This window comes from Ictidomys tridecemlineatus, chromosome 14 (genome assembly GCF_052094955.1).
Source record: "Ictidomys tridecemlineatus isolate mIctTri1 chromosome 14, mIctTri1.hap1, whole genome shotgun sequence".
Classification (NCBI taxonomy): domain Eukaryota; kingdom Metazoa; phylum Chordata; class Mammalia; order Rodentia; family Sciuridae; genus Ictidomys; species Ictidomys tridecemlineatus.
Window position 1 is genome coordinate 1,308,605 of NC_135490.1, and position 19,787 is coordinate 1,328,391.

At 57.9% G+C, this 19,787-nt stretch overlaps 1 protein-coding gene and 1 long non-coding RNA gene across 11 annotated transcripts in view; one reads left to right on the plus strand and one right to left on the minus strand.

The window, feature by feature from the left end:
* Myom2 (myomesin 2) overlaps positions 1-19,787 on the plus strand; it is an 83,459-nt gene that overhangs the window by 17,981 nt on the left and 45,691 nt on the right. For 7 of the 10 annotated variants that reach the window (XM_078030726.1, XM_078030728.1, XM_078030727.1 and 4 more), the window contains exons 4-11: positions 855-972; positions 2,147-2,296; positions 6,253-6,391; positions 6,510-6,667; positions 7,715-7,807; positions 17,057-17,145; positions 17,222-17,272; positions 18,005-18,169. In XM_078030726.1, coding sequence (XP_077886852.1) covers positions 866-972; positions 2,147-2,296; positions 6,253-6,391; positions 6,510-6,667; positions 7,715-7,807; positions 17,057-17,145; positions 17,222-17,272; positions 18,005-18,169 — 952 coding nt within the window. In that variant the 5' untranslated portion in view covers positions 855-865. Of the gene's footprint in view, positions 1-789; positions 973-2,002; positions 2,297-4,398; positions 4,890-6,252; positions 6,392-6,509; positions 6,668-7,714; positions 7,808-17,056; positions 17,146-17,221; positions 17,273-18,004; positions 18,170-19,787 lie in introns of those variants that run through there. The other 3 variants (XM_078030733.1, XM_078030725.1, XM_078030734.1) reach the window with 3 other exon arrangements.
* On the minus strand, positions 3,112-4,315 carry LOC144370250 (uncharacterized). Its single transcript, XR_013430141.1, has 2 exons — positions 3,740-4,315; positions 3,112-3,642 (listed from the first exon to the last, which is right to left on the minus strand). It is a non-coding gene; the product is annotated as an uncharacterized LOC144370250 (long non-coding RNA).

Below are 19,787 nucleotides of genomic sequence, written 5' to 3' on the forward strand. Positions count from 1 at the left end.
TGGGCACTCCCTGTTGGGGACAGCACCTCCTGTCCTGTGATGTGGGCCACATTTGGGCAAACACACTGGAAGGTTAACTCAATGTCGGTGTCAACACAAGAGGCACCAGGACGCCTCTTCCAGCCTGCCCTGCGTGGACACCACAGCTTCCCCACAGAGGCCCTCTGCACTGCTGTCCTGCCTGTGTGTGGCTCCCTCCTTCCCCAGATCCCCCTGCTGTCCAGCCAGCCACCCCTTATCCCACCTGGCCTCTGTGCTCCCTGCTGCCTGGCCTCTCGGCTGCCCTCTCCTCTCCCTTCCCAGGGTATTTCCACCTCCCCGGCCTCCGCCTCTTCTCCTTTTGTGTTCCAAGAATGTGTTGATTTCTCGATCTGTGTTTTAATTATTTTCATATTTTAATTATTTTAGTTGTAGGTGGACACAGTACCTTTATTTTATTCATTTATTTGTGCGGGGTGCTGAGGATCGAGCCCAGGGCCTCCTAAGGCTAGGCGAGCGCTCTGCCCGAGCGCCAGCCCAGCCCTGTTTTAATTATCTTTATCCTCAGCACTCACGCTGCTCTTCACAGGGCCATGGACACACTAGGTGCTCTGTAAACATGGAGTTCACAGTCGGACGAGGCAGACAGCCCATTCCTCCAGTGTTGGTGGAGGAAAGCAAGAGAGGAGATCGGGCCCAGGGCGGTGAGCCGGGCTCCTGACGCCAGGCCCCATGACTTGCTCCTGTGAGGTCTGCTTCGCTCCCCCATGGGCTGTGCCTAGAGTGCATGTCCCATGATGCAGACGTGAATGCAGAAGCCTCAGCAGGCCGGCTCCCCGGGAGACAGAGCTGGGCTGACTTTGCCTCCTCCCCAGGAGCACGCACGATGTCGCTGGTGGCGCTGCCCTTCTACCAGAAGAGACACAGGCACTTTGACCAGTCCTACCGTAACATTCAGACCAGGTACCTGCTGGACGAGTATGCATCCAAAAGGTCAGTCGCCGCCGGCTTCTGCCTGCGGGGCCCGCGGGTCGGGGTAGGAAGCATTCGTCCCCCGACCCCAGTGATGTCTGCTTTGTGGGAGAGCAGGGATGGCAGTGTCCCCTGGTGCACATGTCCTCTGTGTGGCCACACGGTATCCTGCAGGTTCCCTGGGCCTGGTGCTAAGCCCCTGGTGGAGACCACGACCCCAGGGACTCTTGGTACAAGCTCATCAGTTTTGCTCTTCCTCTGTGTCTTCTAGAAGTAGGATCTAGAAAGTCTCCCCACTAGGGAGCAGAGGGACTGAGATGGAGCCACACTGGCAGGTGGAGCCCATGTCAATGGTTCTCTACCTGGAGATAGTCCTGCGGCAGGAGACTGTACTCCTGCAGCTGGCCGCAGCCTCTAGGACATCTCTGGGCAGTGGCACATGCCTGTCCCATGCTGTTTGATGGCAGCATCTCTGGGACTTTAATGGGCTGGCTAGAAGGGAGAAGAGACCTCTGGCCTGGCACTGAGCTGTGGGTCCTGCCACATGTCACCAACACCCTATATTTAGATCCCTTGTGGCACTCCTGTTGAGTTGCCATCCCCTGTAACAAAAGAAGTCAAACATTTGCGGCCCCTCCTAAGGGCTCAGGGAGACTCGGATCCCTGAGGTGCACATACTCAGGACTTTGATCCAGGAGGGGCCCTGGAGGCAGTGACTAGCTTGCAGGGAATGGCCTCAGACCCAGAGGGGCTCAGGCAAGTGTGTGAGGGTGTGTGTGAGGCAGTGACCGGCCCTGGACCCAGGGAGATGGGGAACCTGACTTGGGGGATGTGGAGGGAGAGAGGACGTGATACAGGTTAGGGTTTGTGCATGTGTGCAAGTACTCATGTGTAGGCAGGTGGGAGAGCATACGTGTGCATGCGGGTGTGCCCCAGGTGTGCACTTGTGTATGAGTATGTGCATGTGTGGACGTGTGTGTGTGTGTCCCTGTGAGCACTCATGTCCATGTTTGTGAGCATGTATTAGTGTGTGTGTACCATGTGTGCATGTGAATGTGTGCATGTGTGGGAGTGCGCTCTGTGTGCACATGTGTGTGTTGCCAAGATGGTTGGGGTGTATGAAAAGCAAGTGGTGTCTGCTGGGACGCATGTCAACGATTTCCGGGACAGGTAATTGTTACCCGTGTCTCTTCAGGAGGGCGTCCTCCCGGTCATCCCAGAAGTCCCTTAAGCAGCAGTCATCCGCACAGAGCGCGTCTGGCCAGACCCTGACCGGGGGCACAACCTGCCAGCTCTGTGCGAAGCGGCTGAGCGCCTCGGAGGAGGAGCATAAGAATGAAAGAAGGTAACTGCCCAGCGGCCCCGCGGCTGCTCAGAGTGTGGTCAGAGCAGACTCAGCGAGCCGTAGGCTGGACGCCCAGGGTGGCACTGGAGTGGACTGGCCTGGGAGTGGGTGGACCCTGACTTCTCCATGCACATGTTGAGCCTTTGCTGCGTGAACTCTGTGAATCCCGGCAGGGGCTGTTTGGGGGAGTCTCCTGCTCTGTGGCCTGGGGGCTGCAGCTCAGGTCCAGGGGGGCTGGAGGGCCTCTGCAGGAGCTGTCTGCTCACTCTGGGGCGTCCAAGCCAACCGCCGGAGATGGAGTCTGAATTTCCACTCCCAGCCTCTCTGGCTAGTAAGGAACAGTGGCTGATCCCAGCAAGGTCATCTTCCAAAGAGGGAGCCAGGGCCTGAGCAGTTGTCCCAGTGGAAACTGGAGGCCAGAGGGGCTCTATAAATCGTCGTACTTTGCATTTCTGTGGAGTTGGCTCAGCGGACAGGGCATCATAGGAAAGAGAGGACAGAGTACAATGTCAGTCCTAAAACTAATCCCAGGTGTGGAAAAATGGCTGGTGCCATTGCTTTGGTCTCTAAAGAACAAAATAAACAGATGGATACTTTACACCGTGATATTTCCCTCCAGCTCCCTACTCTTGCTTAAGGATTTTCTCTATGTCTGTGGACAACACGGAGCCTGAAGGAAAAACGAGACTGGGTTAACGTGGCTCCTTTTGAAATTGTTTTGTGATGGAGTGACTTGTTCAATCAGCCAATAGGTAGCTGTAAGACAAGCTCCTGTTTTCAAAGCTTGGAGTTACCTTTTAAGTGTCTTTGGCAAATTTGCCCTGTAAATGGATTTTATTGCCAAATGAAAACTTCTTTTTATTAAGGAATCACTTCAAAATGTAGACACAAAAACAATCTGCATTTTTAAGTATTTAAAACTTAAACTTGCTTGGTTTGCTTTTAAAAGGGTTCTTCTATCTATATTTAAGTTCTCGGAATTGGACAGAGAAGACGTGAGCTGTACCATGTTATTCCATCCGTTGCTCTTCCGTGTGACCTTGAACCTAGGGCATGAGCTCCTGTTCCTCAGGTTTCCCACTGGTAGCTCACCACGGGAAGGGCCATGGGTGAGCATATGGCCATGGCTGCTGTCCATGTGGACATGGTGGAGCTGGCCCTGTACTGACCCCTATCCTGCTGTCCTTCTTCCTGGCCGTGTAGCCTTCCACTCTCAGATCCCACATGCACTTTTCCATGTGAGGCACCTGGACAGTGATCCCACCTCCTTAGGAGGCAAGTGTGTGCGGCGGGGGTTTGATGAGCTGCCGGGGCCTGGTGATTCCCCTCGGATGCTCGCTGTGCTCCTGTGAGGGGGGCTGAGAGGTGAAGTGAACTGTGCCCTGTTTTCACCCTTCACCTCACACACTAGCCCAGGTGTTATCCCAGCGCTGAATTCCTTACCTACGCGCAGATAACGGTTCACCAACCTGGACAAAGGTGGAACCAGGGATCCTCAGGGCGTGCTGCTGCTCATGTGAAACACATACGGGGTCCCGTGGTGGCCTCTGATCCCAGCTGAGGTAGGAGGGTTGCAAGTTTGAGGCCAGCCTCAGAGACTTAGCAGGAGACTGTCTTGAACTTCAGAACAGGGCTGGGGAAGTCGCCCAGTGATGGGGCGGCAGCCCCGGGGGTCTGAGGCCCCGGGTTCCCCCAAACCAAGCCAGATGCCGAAGGGGCACTGTGCACCGTGTGGCGCTCAGGAGTCCTGGGGATCTGGCAGATCACAAGTGCCCTCGGATGCCTTCGTTCTGGGCTGGCGAAGGATGGCCCCCGAGTTCTGGCTTCACGGGGCTCACCCTCTAGAGTGAACGCACAGGCGATGTCTGGTTAATTCTTCCCACAGGCCAGAGTCCAGCTCAGCTGGTGGCCGATGGGCAGAGACTCTCTCTACATGCCCAGCGGGGGCGGATGGGGGAGGAACTTCCAGACCCACGTAGGTCCTGAACCACGCTGTCAAGGCGGTGCCCTTGGTGGAGAGCAAGCCTGGACTCTGTGCTTGGTCTGAAGAGCAGGGGCAGGGCTCACACCGCTTGGAGCCTGACCCTGGAGGCGGGCAGGACTCACTCAGGGACTCTGGGCGTGGAAAGGCCCATGCTCCCTGCTCTGCAGACCCACAGTCTAGAGTGGCCCTGGGAGGGGGGAAGCAGGAGCAGCCTCCTGCCTGGGTGGGTCTCAGCACCTGTGAAGCCAGAGCCCCGACCTACACCCGTGGGTGCTCAGGACCCAGGCCGCGCTCTGCAGGGAGAGAGAGGCGCGGAGGGACGCAGGCAGTGATGAGCCGGGAGAGGCCCTGGGAGCCGACGGTGGGCGAGCCCCAGGAGAAGCAGCAGTCAGCGTTCAGGATCCAGGAGAGGCCCGCCTGGCGCCAGGAGGTGGCCTCTGACGGGCCCACAGGGGCCCAGCACACCTGGGCGAGACGGAGTCGGGCGGGGGGACTCGGGCCCTGTGTCAGAAGTGTCAGGAAGGCCTGTCAACATGGGCCGAGGGATGCTGGCTCTGTGTCACGCTCTGTGTGAAGAAGCGGTGGAATTTTCTGGAATCCTGATCTCAAGTGCGTAGCACTCAGTCTGAGTTTTATTTGGGGTTTGGGCAGCTGCCAACCTGCAGTCAGGCCCGTGGGTTTGTGGGAAGGGCCTTGGACAGAGCCCTGAGCCTGGGTGAAGGACACCCATGGGTCCCTCTGATCTGGATGACTTTCCCCACCCCTGGGCACAGGGCCCCTCCAGCTCTGGTGGCCTGGCTCTGGGGCCTGGTGCCACCTCTGATGGCAAAGCACCAACTCTGACTTCCACAGCTTCTCCTTCCCGGGCACCCACACAACCCGCCCCACCCCACGGGCACCAGAGTACCCCGGGGCCTAGTGCGGGCATTTAGTGGGGACAGTAGTAGGAGAGGTCCCTCCTGGGGAGGACAAAGGACACAGGCTGTCTGCATAAAGCCCACAGAGGAGCTAGCAGAGCTGGGGCCCGTGGACAGTGCTGGGGCGAGGCGGGGCTTCATGGGAGGACAGAGATCCGACAGGAGGGCGCGGTGGGGAGACTTCTGGGAGTGGGATGCAGTCCCAGGGGTCACGAGAGCAGCCGATTCTGGTGGTCAGTGGGGTGCCCAACGAAGACGGGGATGAGGCTGGGACGCGGGGCCTGGTTCTGAGGACATCCCTGGCGCCGTGGGGTCAGGTGGCGCGGAGGGGCTCACAAAGGCGGGCTGTGAGCACTCAGCCACTTCTCCATCCTTATCCTCTCTGGAACACAGGCTTCTTCTTAACTGTTTGTTTAAAGCTGGCTGAGTCTCACATGGGTTCAGGAACCAAGCCTGCCCAGGAGACCAGGCTCCCCACAGTCATGTCAGAGCCAACACAGAAGCGGCTCTCGTCCAGCAGCTTCTGACCACTGATCTCCCTGAAGACAGCCGAGCCCTCTGTTTCGTCCAAGGAAGAGGCCACCTCTTGGCTTCAGTGGCCCCGTCTTTATGAAGTGCCTGCTGGGCACGAGTTCCGTGGACATGAGAACAGGGGCTGGCCCTCCCTGAAGGACAGTCCCCCCACCCTCTGCCCTGCAGCAGTCCTTGTTCTCTGGAGTCTCCAACCAGCACACGCAGCTCCCCGGTGCCCAAGGCAGCCAGGTGTGAGTGTGGTGTTTGCCACGGCTGCTCCAGGTCTCTAGAAGGTGGCCAGCTGTTACAGTCGGGCCTGTCATGGCCCAAGAAGACCTGAGCATGTCCCTCCTGCCTGGTTCTCTTCATAAATCACACACATGCTCTTCTTCACAACTTCTTCCCCACAATACACTCTAAAAGAAAGAGGTAGAATGAGTGCAGGTGGCGCGTCCCGCTCTGGGCGTCCAGGAGGCCTGTGGCCGGTCAGCCCACCTGGTCTTCTCTGCACTTGACCTTAACACAGCCTCTTGGACCTGTAGGTACCAGTCCCTGGTGGCTGCCTATGGAGAGGCCAAGCGGGAGCGCTTCCTCAGTGAGCTGGCCCAGCTGGAGGAGAACGTGCACCTGGCGCGGTCCCAGGCCCGGGACAAGCTGGACAAGTACGCCCTGCAGCACCTGGTAGGAGGAGCCGCGGTCTGGGAAGCGGGGTGGGCGCGGTTCGCCTCCTCCCAGGTGGTGAGTGCCTGGCGCCAGCCATGCCGCGCTGCCCCTGACCACTCTTGCTCCTGTGTGGCAGGTGGAGGACCAGATGACGTGGGAGAGACACGCGTTTGAGGAGCGTGTGAGCAGGGCCCCTGAGATCCTGGTGCGGCTGAGGTCCCACACCGTCTGGGAGAAGATGTCCGTGAGGCTCTGCTTCACCGTGCAGGGCTTCCCCACGCCCGTGGTACAATGGTGAGGGGCTCTGCTATGGAGGGACAAGGTCCCACTGCGTCTCCTTCCAGGAAGGGTGCTTGGAGAAGCACGAGGTGGAGACAGGTTCACAGGAACTCACAAAGTCTCCATTTAATAATGTGCTGGCGTTTAGTGACGTTGACTCACCCATCTGCCACAGCACTTTGAAGGCGGTTCCCTGTCACGCCCCGTGTTTGCAAGCCCTGCTCTCACCCACTTGGCCTCAGCACCACTGCTGGTTCTGGGCGCCAAGCCCACGGGTCTGCCCTATGGTAGGAATCAGCATGAGAATTGAAGAGCTGAATCTCCAGCCCCCACAGACCCTGCTTGCTTCAGCATCTGCTGCAAAACCAAGTATCTGTGTGTGCGTTCCCTGGTGGGTCAGTACCATCAGGTGGCAGGAAGAGGCCCAGGGAGTTCTGCCCTTCAGGGGAGGCCCTCCTTGGCCATGGGTCAGTTCTGTGGGCTCACCCCACGGGCTCCAGGGACACAGCCTGATAGGCCAGGCTGCAACCTAGCTAGCACAAGCTACAGTTTTTTTTTTTTTTTAATGAAATGAACTTCTGAACTCCTAACAAGGCTCAAGCAGATGTTTGGAGGTGGCCTTCTGCAGGTCAGAGGTTGCCTGGACAGCCCTGATGATGCAGCACAGCCTGTAGGAAAACCCCAAACAGAGCCAGGCTCAGTGGTGCATGCCTGTGTTCCAGCTACTTGGGAGGCTGAGGCAGGAGGATCTCAAGTTCAAGGCCAGCCTGTGCAAATTAGTGAGACCCTGTCTCACAGTTAAGAATAAAAAGGGGGGTAACTCAATGGCAGAGTGTACCTGGGTTCAATCCCAGTACTGCAAAATAAAAAAATAAAAATAAAAATATAAAATATATAAAAAGCAAACTAAAAATGGACCTCATGCCTTCTGGATCCCCTGTGTGGTGCTGAGGAAGGGGCCAGGCATTGGCAGAGCAGATCTGCGTTAGAGGGCAGTGTGGGGTCTGAGAAAGGCTGCAGACAAGTCTGCCTTTAAACTAAAATAGAGGTTTTCTCGACCAGGTACAAAAATGGCAGCCTGATCTGCCAGGCAGGTGAGCCAGGGAAGTACCGGATTGAGAGCAAGTATGGCGTGCACACTCTGGAGATCAACAGGTAAGGACCTGTGGGTGGTGGTGTACGCTGGGACTGCGTTCTGGAATCTGTTCAAACTCAAGAGAAGGCAGGGCCTCACCTTGGCCCTGGTGCCAGGACTGAGCACACAGATTCTAGAAGCAAAGACAGAAGTGGTTTACGGAAAATGAGCAGAACCTAGTCTCCTAGCTGCACCAAAATGCAGGGCGATCCTGAGGACCCCTGCTCAGCAGAGTGCCTCGCTGCCAGGCCTGAGACACGACCCTCAGCTCAGGCTTTGCCCAGTGGACTGGCCTTGGTCGCCTTCCCTCGCAACGCACTAAACAATTGTAGAAGGTGCAGACGATTATGTTAAAACTGTGCCCACAGCCAGTCAGTGTTTTGCTGTGCATCTAGCTGTGTCTTTTCTCACATGACATAGCACACACAGACACAGCACACACAGACACAGAGACACACAGACTCAGAGACACACACACACACAGCAACAGATGGCATGTGCACACAGAAGCTCATGACACTTTGTTGTTCCAGCGGCGAGCTGTGCCGTCCCTGTGCTACTCACTGAGAACCTACGGTGTGCCCTGAGCTATGCTAGATGCTGGGGTATGCTGGCCACCAAAGCCCATCCTCCAGGCTTGACCTTTCACACAGCATCAGAATGTCACATGCCTCCTCTTCCACCCACAGCCCGCTAGGACACCATCTGATGGTGCAACTGTCACTTTTTAAACCAATGAGACGGCTTCATTACTGTAATCACAGTGCACACTTGCCCTGGAGGCGAAAGACCTCAGGTCCCCGTGACCTGGGTGAATCCTTAGCCCTGCCTGAGCACATTCTCTTATGGTCAGGAGGCAGCAGGGCTTTGAACTTCCCCACAGCCCAGCAGTGACTGTGGGACTCAGGTCCAAGGTCACATATCACAAGTGTGTGAGTGTCACACACGTGCATGATCTGTGGTGTGCACTGTAGGACAGCCGGAGCCCGAGCAGGCGGGAAGCAGGATGGGGCAGGGCCTGAGGGCAGAACTGGGGGTGAGGAGCCTGAGCAGGAGCGAGGAAGGCACTGGGGCTGAGGGGACCCGGCCAAGCCACCTGGAGGGCTCTTGCAGAAGCAGGCCAGTGTGACGAGGCCCCATGTGGTGGGGAGCCCTGAGGAGCAAGATCAGGTATGAAGGAAGGACAGGTACGGAGGGGATAAGGTGTGGGGGAATCAGGAATGGAGGAGGTCAGGTATGAATGGATGGTGCATTGAGGGGAACCATGATGGAGGAGGACCAGAGTGGAGGGGGACCAGGATGGATGGGGACCAGGATGGATGGGGACCAGGATGGAGGGGACTAGGGTGGAGGGGGACCAGGATGGAGGGGGACCAGGATGGAGGGGGACCAGGATGGAGGAGGACCAGAGTGGAGGGGGACCAGGATGGATGGGGACCAGGATGGATGGGGACCAGGATGGAGGGGACTAGGGTGGAGGGGGACCAGGATGGAGGGGGACCAGGATGGAGAGGGACCAGGATGGAGGGGGACCAGGGTGGAGGGACCAGGATGGAGGGGGACCAGGATGAAGGGGGACCAGGATGGAGGGGACCAGGATGGAGGGAGCAGGATGGAGAGAGACCAAGATGGAGAAGGTCCAGGATGGAGGGGGACCAGGGTGGAGGGGGACCACGATGGAAGGGGACCAGGATGGAGATGGACCAGGATGGAGGGGACCAGGGTGGAGGGGGACCAGGATAGAGATGGACCAAGATGGAGATGGGCCAAGATGGAGGGGGACCAGGATGGAGGGGGCAAGGATGGAAGGGGACCAGGATGGAGATGGACCAATATGGAGGGGGACCAGGATGGAGGGGGACCAGGATGGAGATGGACCAGGATGGAGGGGGACCAGGATGGAGGGGGACTAGGATGAAGGGGGACCAGGGTGGAGGGGACCAGGATGGAGGGGGACCAGGATGGAGACGGATCAGGATAGAGATGGACCAGGATGGAGATGGGCCAAGATGGAGGGTGACGAGGATGGAGGGGGACAAGGATGGAGGGGGACCAGACTGGAGATGGACCAGGATGGAGATGGACCAGGATGGAGGGGGACCGGGATGGAGGGGGGACCAGGATGTAGGAGACCAGGATGGAGGGGGACCAGGATGGAGGAGGACCAATATGGAGGGGGACCAGAATGGAGGGGGACCAGGATGGAGGGGGACCAGGATGTAGGAGACCAGGATGGAGGGGACAAGGATGGAGATGGACCAGGATGGAGGGGGACCAGGATGGAGGATACCAGAATAGAGATGGACCAGGGCACATTCTCTTCTGAAAGTGATCATTGGGAGTCAGTAGGAGATGGACCAGGATGGAGGGGACCAGGGTGGAGGGGGACCAGGATAGAGGGGGACCAGGATAGAGGGGGACCAGGATGGAGGGGGACCAGGATGGAGGGGGACCAGGATGGAGAGTGACCAGGATGGAGGGGTCCAGGATAGAGGGGGACCAGGATGGAGAGGAACCAGGATGAAGAGGATCAGGGAGGGTGACCAGGATGGAGGGTGACCAGGATGGAGAGGGACCAGGATGGAGACAGATGAAGATGGAGGGGACCAGGATGGAGGGGACCAGGGTGGAGACGGACCAGGATGGAGGGGACCAGGATGGAGGGGGACCAGGATGGAGGGGACCAGGGTGGAGATGGACCAGGATGGAGCGGACCAGGATGGAGGGGACCAGGATGGAGACAGATGAAGATGGAGGGGACCAGGATGGAGGGGACAAGGGTGGAGACGGACCAGGATGGAGGGGACCAGGATGGATGGGGACCAGGATGGAGACAGATGACGATGGAGGGGACCAGGATGGAGGGGACAAGGGTGGAGACGGACTAGGATGGAGGGGTCCAGGATGGAGGGGGACCAGGATGGAGGGGACCAGGGTGGAGACGGACCAGGATGGAGGGGACCAGGATGGAGGGGACCAGGATGGAGGGAGACCACGATGGAGGCAGCTGCCAGAGCTAAGCATCGTGTCAGGTCTTGGGGACCTGCTGAGGGCTGATACTGGTGGAAAGGCTGGTGGAGCCTGGCTGGAGCTGCGTGCAGGGGCTTCTCTGCCAGTCCCTCTCTGTGTGCAGAGGCCAGTGCACCTGGTTCACTCCTGTCCAGCGCTCCCTTGCCTTCCCCTCACCAGCTCTCTTGCTTCCTGTTTCTGCTGACTCCTGCCTTCCCACTCAGGCTGGGAAGAGAGCCTGTGCCTCTGCGGGGGGTCCTGACCTTTAGGGGTGTCTGCTGTGACTGGCGGGGGCACGCACCAAGCTGTATTTAATCATTGCTTTAAGCAGAAAAGTGATGTCCCTTCTCAAGCAGGAGGAAAGTCGCCCAGGGATGTTTGCAGCATTCACAGTGGACACTGGGCACAACGTGGAGCAGAGTGGAGCAGAGTTCAGATAAAGCTGGCTGATGGCTGACGGGAGATCACAGCTCAGTCATCCACACGCCCAGGGGTCCTCCACGCCCTGCATTTTGAACAAACCTGCAACTATTTGGGAAATTTGGGGAAAGGAATCCTCTGAGACTGGCTTCTCTCTCAGTCTTCTTATCCCCATCATTACGTTTTTAGAAGATGAAATACTAATGTTCTTCAGGAAAAGAGCAACAGGGAAGCCCACAAATTATAACTCATCTCAGCTGTTCATTCCGAAGTGCTGAGCACACAACATCTGATCCGAGCTGATGGCAGGGTGTGGATGTGTTCTCCACCCCTCCCTGGGCTGGCACGGAGCTCCCCTCTGCCCAGGATGACATTTGCTCCTATGAATAGTCTTTGGCTACTGCAGCTGAATTTTTAAAGTGCCAAAGCAGCTCACCCTTGGTACTCCTCGATCTGAACTTGTGATTGACACTGTTTCATGTGCTCGTCAGTGTTCTCTAAGGACCCACACTGGCTTGAACGGAGACCCATTTCCTCACAGGGGCACATGTGGTTCTTACATTTTGTGGGTGTTTAGGAGAACCTGCCTTTCCATTAGCCACGCCACCATTGCCCACTCCTCGCAGAATGTTTTTAGAACTGAAATTTTCTTATACTTGATTTTTGGACTTTGGCATTTAGATTGTGATTTGAGTTAGATTTTAAGTCCCGTGTCTGTGCCTTTTAGCACCTGAGGGCACTGGGCCTTGTCTACCCACAAGGGATTTACTGCCCATCTGGAAACATGAAGTAGCCTTAGTTTCTTAATTGCTGTTGTGTTGGGGACGCTTTGAACTGAGACCCTGGGAGGCAAAGTGCCCTGTGGAAGTTTCTAAAATTTGAGACCAAAGAAAACTCTCTCTATTCTGGGACTCTGTCCAAGTAGAAAATAAAACCCTTGCAAGTTCCTGCATCATGAAGTCAGGGCTGGAATTAGAGCCCAGGCTTTTGCTGAGCACTGTCTCTGGTGTGGCCTGGGAAGGAGCAGAAGGCTGGGTCCTGCTGAGGTAATGGGTGGGGCCAGCTCTTGCCTCTGCAGTTTAGCTGCAGACAGAGTCTGGCTGGACACCTCCCCCTCCTGGCCTCCCGGCCTCCCTGCTGCCTCCCGCCTCTGCCCCAGGCACTGTGCTTCCGCAGCCCTGAACAGTACCAGCCGTGGACAGGCCCCTTTGTGCCCTCTCCTCGTACGTGTGTGCTTGTCTGGGACGTGTCCACTTCTACTGCAGCATGTTTTCTGCTCTGTGAAACATTCACTGGAGAGACCTGTGGAAAGAGTGAGAGGCACAGGAGCAGGCGGAGGTCCTCACCTATGGAGCCTTTCCTGGGCGTCCCCAGCTCTGGGGACCACTGCCATAAGTCAGTGGGTCTCGGTCACTTTACAGCCCTCAGGCTCTCCTAAGAACCAGACGGAAGCCCGTGGACCTGTCCTGTCCTGGGCGTGCCTCAGCCTGGAAGGTGCAAGCTCTGGGCACACGGCTCTCTCCGCTTCCTGTGTCCTGCCCTGGGTGTGAGCGCGAAGTGCTAATGGGGTACTTGACAGCTAATTGGTGCTAATGCGCTAGGTGGCTCTGGCCTGCGAGGACAAACTGGGAGCCCAGGGACAGGCTGCTGCCTCGGCCTCTTGGGCTCAGCCCGCTGCTCCCCTCCTTCCTCAGGCTCCGCTGGACTCCAAGTGTTCCATGTCCCTCCCGTTCCTCGAGCTCCTCCCTGCTCAGGGAAAGGAGGCAGCCATCATCCAGATTCAGAACACGGAAAAGCCGTGTGTTCTGTAGGAAGGTGAGGGCCAGCAGGGCCCGTGTGGTGCAGAGCGTGCAGGGGACCTTTCCTGAGCCTCGGGTCCTGGTCCTGGAGTTCAGCTAAGACATCCTAATTGATGACGTGTGCGCAATATTGATCCCAAATCACAAGGTTTTCCAAGTACGTTGTTTATGCGGTCATCAGAGTTCCCCTCGGGAAGCGTAGGTGCTGGATACTTACGTTCTACGGGTTTATAGTATGCAGGGTTTTCACGATAAAGTGAACCATTAAGCACAGAGTTGAAGCACAACCTGTGGCTGATGAACTCAAGTCTCATCCTCCCTGTGGGGTCTGATGGCCCAACATAGAATAAAACCCTGATTCACAAGGATAGGTGGTTGCAAAAGGAAGCAAGATTTACCCGGAAGTCTCGGGACATGATTCAGGTAGTAGGAACTCTCCCCAAGGCCCAAGCACATCAGATTTGACTGTCATGCAAAATCCATGTGATTGCCCTTTGTCCTGTACTGAGCATATGATGGGCCTGAGCACAGGCTTTTACTACAGGCTTAAGAATCGCTAAAATACATAATGAACAGGATGTTTTCAGCACAAGATTCAATTTGAAAACCCTGGAGTGCAATTTGGAAACCACCTTGTTGACCATTGCCCAAGGGTGTCGACAGGTGAGATTTCTGGTGACTGTTCCAGTCTCTGGGCCATCATCTACCTGCTCCCTGAGGTCCAGACAGATCCTCTCTTCCCTTGGCAGTTGGGAGCCAGGGTTTGCCCTGTTGACTGGCCACTCCTGGACATCTTGCGTGGGACTGCCCCGTTGGCTCCGCTATGTGCTGGGTGGTTGCATTGGGCTTCTGGCTCCCCCTTTCCAAGGCTTGGCCTGTCCCTGTGTGACCCCCACATGGGCTCCAGGTTAGGGGGCTTTGAGTGGGCCGTTGGCGCAGGACGCTTTGCCTCTTGGCCAGGTGCTCTGACCCGAACACTTCCAGCCAGGTCTGTGGATGGGTCTGTGCTTTTTCTCGTCTGTCGAGTCATTGCTAGCAGGGGTGGGATTGGAGAAAGGCTTAGGGCTTATCCCAGAAGGGCGTATTTCTATTTGGAGAATGCACTTAGGAAATTACAATGCTGTTTGAAAGAAGTACAAACAGTGAGTGAATATGGAGAGTAGTGACCCCCAGCCCAGCCCAGGTATGCTCGGGCGGTCCTGGTGGGCGTGAGCATGTGCGCTCCCCAGGCAGAGCCACCTAGGATGTGGGGAAGGCATCCACACGAGGACGGGACTTGTGTGCTGGCACCACCCTGTAGCTGTGTGCCGGGCAGCACAGGAGGAGGTGCAAGGGAGAGGGGTTCCTAAGGAGCGGACACCAGAACCCTGGTTGAGCATGGCTCTGCAGTGGGCCGTGGCTGCAGGGGGAGCCAGAAACAGGCACTCAGCCTCAGCTTGATTTCTCCCTGGAGCCATGGCACCTAAGGGTGCCAGGGGGCACAGCAGACTGCACTGAACCTCAGGAGGAGGGAGGGAGTACCGGCAGGGCCCAGGCCTCCGAACCAGCCCTCCCCTTCATGGGAGGTGGTGTATTGTCTGTTCAAAGAAAATATTTCTAGCTCCTAGATGAAGAGAGAAGAAAATAAAATTATTAATGACCCAGGGATGGGTTGTCATGTGGGCATCCGCTCCTTAATGCACTTTAAAATCAGACTCTGGTAAACTCTCCTTTTTTCAACAGTGTGATTTTTGGGGCGTGTTTTCTTTTCTAGATGAAGATCTGACCACGGGTCTGGTAGGGAAACTGTTCCAAGAGTGCGACGTTTGGGGTCTGTGGACCTCATTTCCCCAAGTCTTCCAAAGATCTGGGGAAAGATCCCTTCTCCCACAGGAATGGGGAGTAGCACCTGTGTCCAGGGTCCCTGAGAGGGTCGCGGTGACGTCACTAGCAGAGAGCCTGGACAGGGAAACCCCAGGTGGAACCTCTGCTCACACCCCCTGCTGAGCCTCGGGTGGGGGGGCGGTCTCAGCAGGACTGAGCTGGGCCTCTGCAGGACAGCGGGGTTGTGTGGAGGGGCCGCCCGAGGCCTGGGGCTCTGCAGGACAGCGGGGTTGTGTGGAGGGGCCGCCCGAGGCCTGGGCCTCTGCAGGACAGCGGGGTTGTGTGGAGGGGCCGCCCGAGGCCTGGGCCTCTGCCATTTTCAGGTCATGGTCCTCCCAGCTTCCCAGGGGTGGACATGCACCATGCCTCAGGTAGGGCCAGCTCAGGCTTCCCAGGTTCCCAGGGGTGGACAAGCACCATGCCTCAGGTAGGGCCAGCTCAGGCTTCCCAGGTTCCCAGGGGTGGACATGCAGCATGCCTCAGGTAGGTCCAGCTTCCCAGGGAGGGACATGCACCATGCCTCAGGTAGGGCCAGCTCAGGCTTCCCAGGTTCCCAGGGGTGGACATGCACCATGCCTCAGGTAGGGCCAGCTCAGGCTTCCCAGGTTCCCAGGGGTGGACATGCACCATGCCTCAGGTAGGGCCAGCTCAGGCTTCCCAGGTTCCCAGGGGTGGACATGCAGCATGCCTCAGGTAGGGCCAGCTCAGGCTTCCCAGGTTCCCAGGGGTGGACAAGCACCATGCCTCAGGTAGGGCCAGCTCAGGCTTCCCAGGTTCCCAGGGGTGGACATGCAGCATGCCTCAGGTAGGGCCAGCTTCCCAGGGGTGGACATGCACCATGCCTCAGGTAGGGCCAGCTCAGGCTTCCCAGGTTCCCAGGGGTGGACATGCACCATGCCTCAGGTAGGGCCAGCTCAGGCTTCCCAGGTTCCCAGGGGTGGACATGCAGCATGCCTCAGGTAGGGTCAGGTTCCCAGGGGTGGACATGCACCATGCCTCAGGTAGGTCCAGGTTCCCAGGGGTGGACATGCACCATGCCTCAGGTAGGGCCAGCTCAGGCTTCCCAGGTTCCCAGGGGTGGACATGCAGCATGCCTCAGGTAGGGCCAGCTTCCCAGGGGTGGACATGCACCATGCCTCAGGTAGGGCCAGCTCAGGCTTCCCAGGTTCCCAGGGGTGGACATGCAGCATGCCTCAGGTAGGGCCAGCTTCCCAGGGGTGAACATGCACCATGCCTCAGGTAGGGCCAGCTCAGGCTTTTTGTTTTAGTTGTTGATGGACCTTTATTCTATTTATTTATATGAGGTGCCGAGGATCAACCCCAGGGCCTCGCACGTGCCAGGGAGGCGCTCCCCCACTGAGCCCCAGCCCAGCCCTCCGGCGCAGGCTTTTTAATATGTCCTGATGAGGAGTTTGCATTTGGGGGACCGTTTTGTTCGAGGTCCGGGGCATGACCTCCTAGGAACTGGAAATCCTGTTGAGGGGCGAGGTTGGGTTACAGAGTATGTTTTGCTGTCTAGCAGGGCGTGGCTCACTTGGGAGGTTAGTGGGTCTCTGCACACGTCTGGAACCCCCTTGCTTGTGCCGGACAAAACTCTGGTCCCTGCTGGGCCTCCCTGAGTTCTCATGCACCTCTGCTGGCTGTCATCCTGGAGGGTTAGGGACGGTGCCAAGTGCAGGCGCTGTCTGTCATGGTGGAGGTCATCAGGACCTGGAGATGGGGCTCCCTGTGCAAGTTCCTAGGCTCCCTGGACCCTCTTGCCATGGCTCCCAGGCAGGTGGCCCCGGGCCATGCTGACCAGGGGCCTGGCTTTCCCTGCCAGAGTCCTTGCTCTCGGCAGAGCGGGTGTAGGCCCCCGTCTTGCCCCTGTAGTTCCCCGCCCGGTGATTCTGCTGGAGGTGGAGGAGAGTCTTAGGCCCAGGCGGAAGAGGCTTCCCAGGATGAAACGAAGGCTTTCAACACCCGCGTCTTCTTTCTCAGTCAAAGCCCAGCTGTGGTCTGGGATCGGATGTTCTTCTGTCTATAATTAATTCCCCGGCAGCGCTGGCATTGTTCTTGAACACACGCGCAGGAGCAGCCCATCCAGGTCACGGGGTTGCTTTCGAGGGATGTCTTTGTTCAAGTTCAGGTCACCGGCTCCTCCAGAGCCGCTCCACAGACCCGCCTTTTCTATTCAAGGGCCGACTTTGACGACACTGCGACCTACTCGGCAGTGGCCACCAACGGGCACGGACAGGCGTCGACCAACGCCGCGGTGGTGGTGAGAAGTGCGTGCCCACCGGGGGGCGGCCAGCTGGGCCCCGCTGGTCTCCTTCTTTGCATGTTTACCTGATTGTCCTGCAGGGTTCCGGGGTGACGAGGAGCCGCTCTGCTCCGTGGGACTCCCAGTCGGACGTGAGTGGGGCCGGGGGCTGGGCACTGTGTGCAGACAGCATCCAAGGGAGAGCCTGTGGCTCAGTCAGGTCCAATCTTAGTGCTGAAGTTGCATTTTGTTAGACTCCCAGGTTTAAAACATACACTTGGTGTTCCTCTGACACGCACCCCTTACACCCTGCCCAGCGACACTGCTGGGTCTGGTTCATTCGTTTGATGCACTAAAAAGGACTCTATTGATGAATGCCCACTGTTCCTTCTGAAACTGACTTCTGAGGCCTCCGTTGGGTGTGAGGTGGGGAGTCGGCCTTTGCTTAAGCCCAAGGCTCGGTCCGAGCTGTGCCTGAGTGTCCGGACCTGACTCTGGGATGCTCGTCTGCCCCCCACCTGGCTCAGCTCGGCTGCTCCAACAGTCCTGTGCTAATGTCTCAGGGTTTTGGAGGCAGCAAGCCCAAGACCAGGCCACTGGCAGGATGGGTTCTGGCAAGGTCCACCCCTGGTTTGCAGATGGCACGTCCTTGCTGTGCCCACACCTGCAGGGACCAGTCCTCAGGACCTCGCTCAGCCCTGCTCTCCTCCGGAGCCGCGGCCTGCTAGCCTGTGGGCTGGGCTGCAGCCTGCGAATGTGTGGACACGTGCTTGGGCCGGCAGGGCTCCCGAGGGGGGCGCAGTTTGAGGTGGGGCCCTCTGCTGTGGTCAGGGCCCTCTGGGCAGAGGCCACCTCGGTACTGACTGTCCCACTTGCTCCTGCAGTGCCCCTGTCCTCGGTGATCCCGTACACACACTTCGATGTTCAGTTCTTGGAGAAATTTGGAGTTACCTTCCGAAGAGAGGGTGAGACGCTCACGCTCAAGTGCACCCTGCTGGTGACCCCAGACCTGAAGAGGGTGCAGCCACGGGCCGAGTGGTACAGGGACGGTGAGTGTCTGGCCGCCCGCCCGCGCTGAGAGTGCTGGGCAGCAAGGTCCTCGACGTTGGCGTGGGTCAGCCTTCCCCCTGCCCCTGGGGGAGGAGCCCCGGGGGCCTGGGAGCCCGCTTCAGGCCGTGCTGCAGGCTGGGCACGACCCTGCCCACACGCTCAGTGTCTGGCAGGCCCTGCCCTGACTAGAGGGTGCCTTCCCGCCAAGCCCTCCTGGGGGCTCTGGCTCTTGGTCACTGTCACAGGCCCCCACTGCACGGCCTCAGCAGCCTACTGACCCAAAGGCCTCCCCCAAACACCACCACCTGGGGTAGGATCTCACCTTGAGTTTTGGGCGGACCCAGGTCAGTCCCTAAGCCAGCCCTTTTCCCTCCCCCATTTATTTATTTGCTCTTTTTAGTTGTACACGATACTAGAATGTTTTGACATACCATGCATACATGGAGCACGGCTTCCCGTTCTTGTGGTTGTAGGATGTGGAGTTACACCACTCAGGTCTTCATATATAAACATAGGAAAGTTATGTCCAGTTCATTCTACTGTGTTTCCCATTCACAACCTCCTTCCTTCCCTCCACACCCCCCTGTCCAATCCATGAACCAACACTTTCCCCACCCCAATTTGGCCTTTGTTTTTTTTGGATTGGCTTATTTCATTAGCATGATAGTTTCTAGTTCCATCCATTTACTGGCAAATGCCATAAGTTCATTCATCTTTATGGCTGAGTAATATTCCATTGTGTCTATGAGCCACATGTTCTTTGTCCATTCATCTATTCACCTAGGTGGGGGCCATAGCTCCGTTATTGTGAATTGAGCTGCTATAAACATTGATGTCCTAAATCTGGTCTTAGTTCAGAAATCCGTATCAAGGCTGGTTCTCTGCTGGTGCTTTCTGGCCTGTCATCTGTTGGACACACTGCTCATGGCCTTAGAGGGAACCCTGCTTAGACAGTGGGATTCTGGGCTTGGTAGGGCCCTCCTGGGCTGCGGCCAGGCGGCCTGGGTTCTCTGGAGCACGGACACCCCTTCCTGCTAGGTCTAGCACTTTGGTGGCCCTCCCGGTGACTGTCAGGCAATGCCACTCAATTGCCGCATCCTCCAGGTCTGCCCCAGGCTAGGCGAGGCAGTCCAGGGCGGCCGAGGGTGCTCTGCACGCAGGCCGGGGTGTGGCCAGCTGCGGGGCTCACATGCCCTGTCTGCGCTCTGGTCCCACAGTGTCTTCCTGGCCGCCAGCTCCACCCTGAGCCCCAACTCTAGCGGCAAGTGGAATGCACAGGCCTGGCTGACGGCTGTTGCCCTGCGTGTGGGGACAGGAGAGGGCAGACCAGACAGGGCCCCTGCTGTGGGGCTGAGCTGTGAACAGAGGGCTGGGGAGCCAGTCAGGGAGGGGAGGTGGCAGGAGGACGGGACGAAGCCAGGGCGCTGCTGTGAAGGTCAGCAGAGCTTTCCAGGCAGGGAGCAGCCTGGGGGACACGGTCTCGTTCTCCTGGGGCCTGAGAGAGATATGCTGGGGCAGGGAGAGGCGGGTGATGCAGAGTGGCCCCGTTGGTCCCCAGGGGAGGTCGCGTGGGCGGGAGGGCATACCACCTGATGCCTGGGAGGTCAAGGGTTGCCA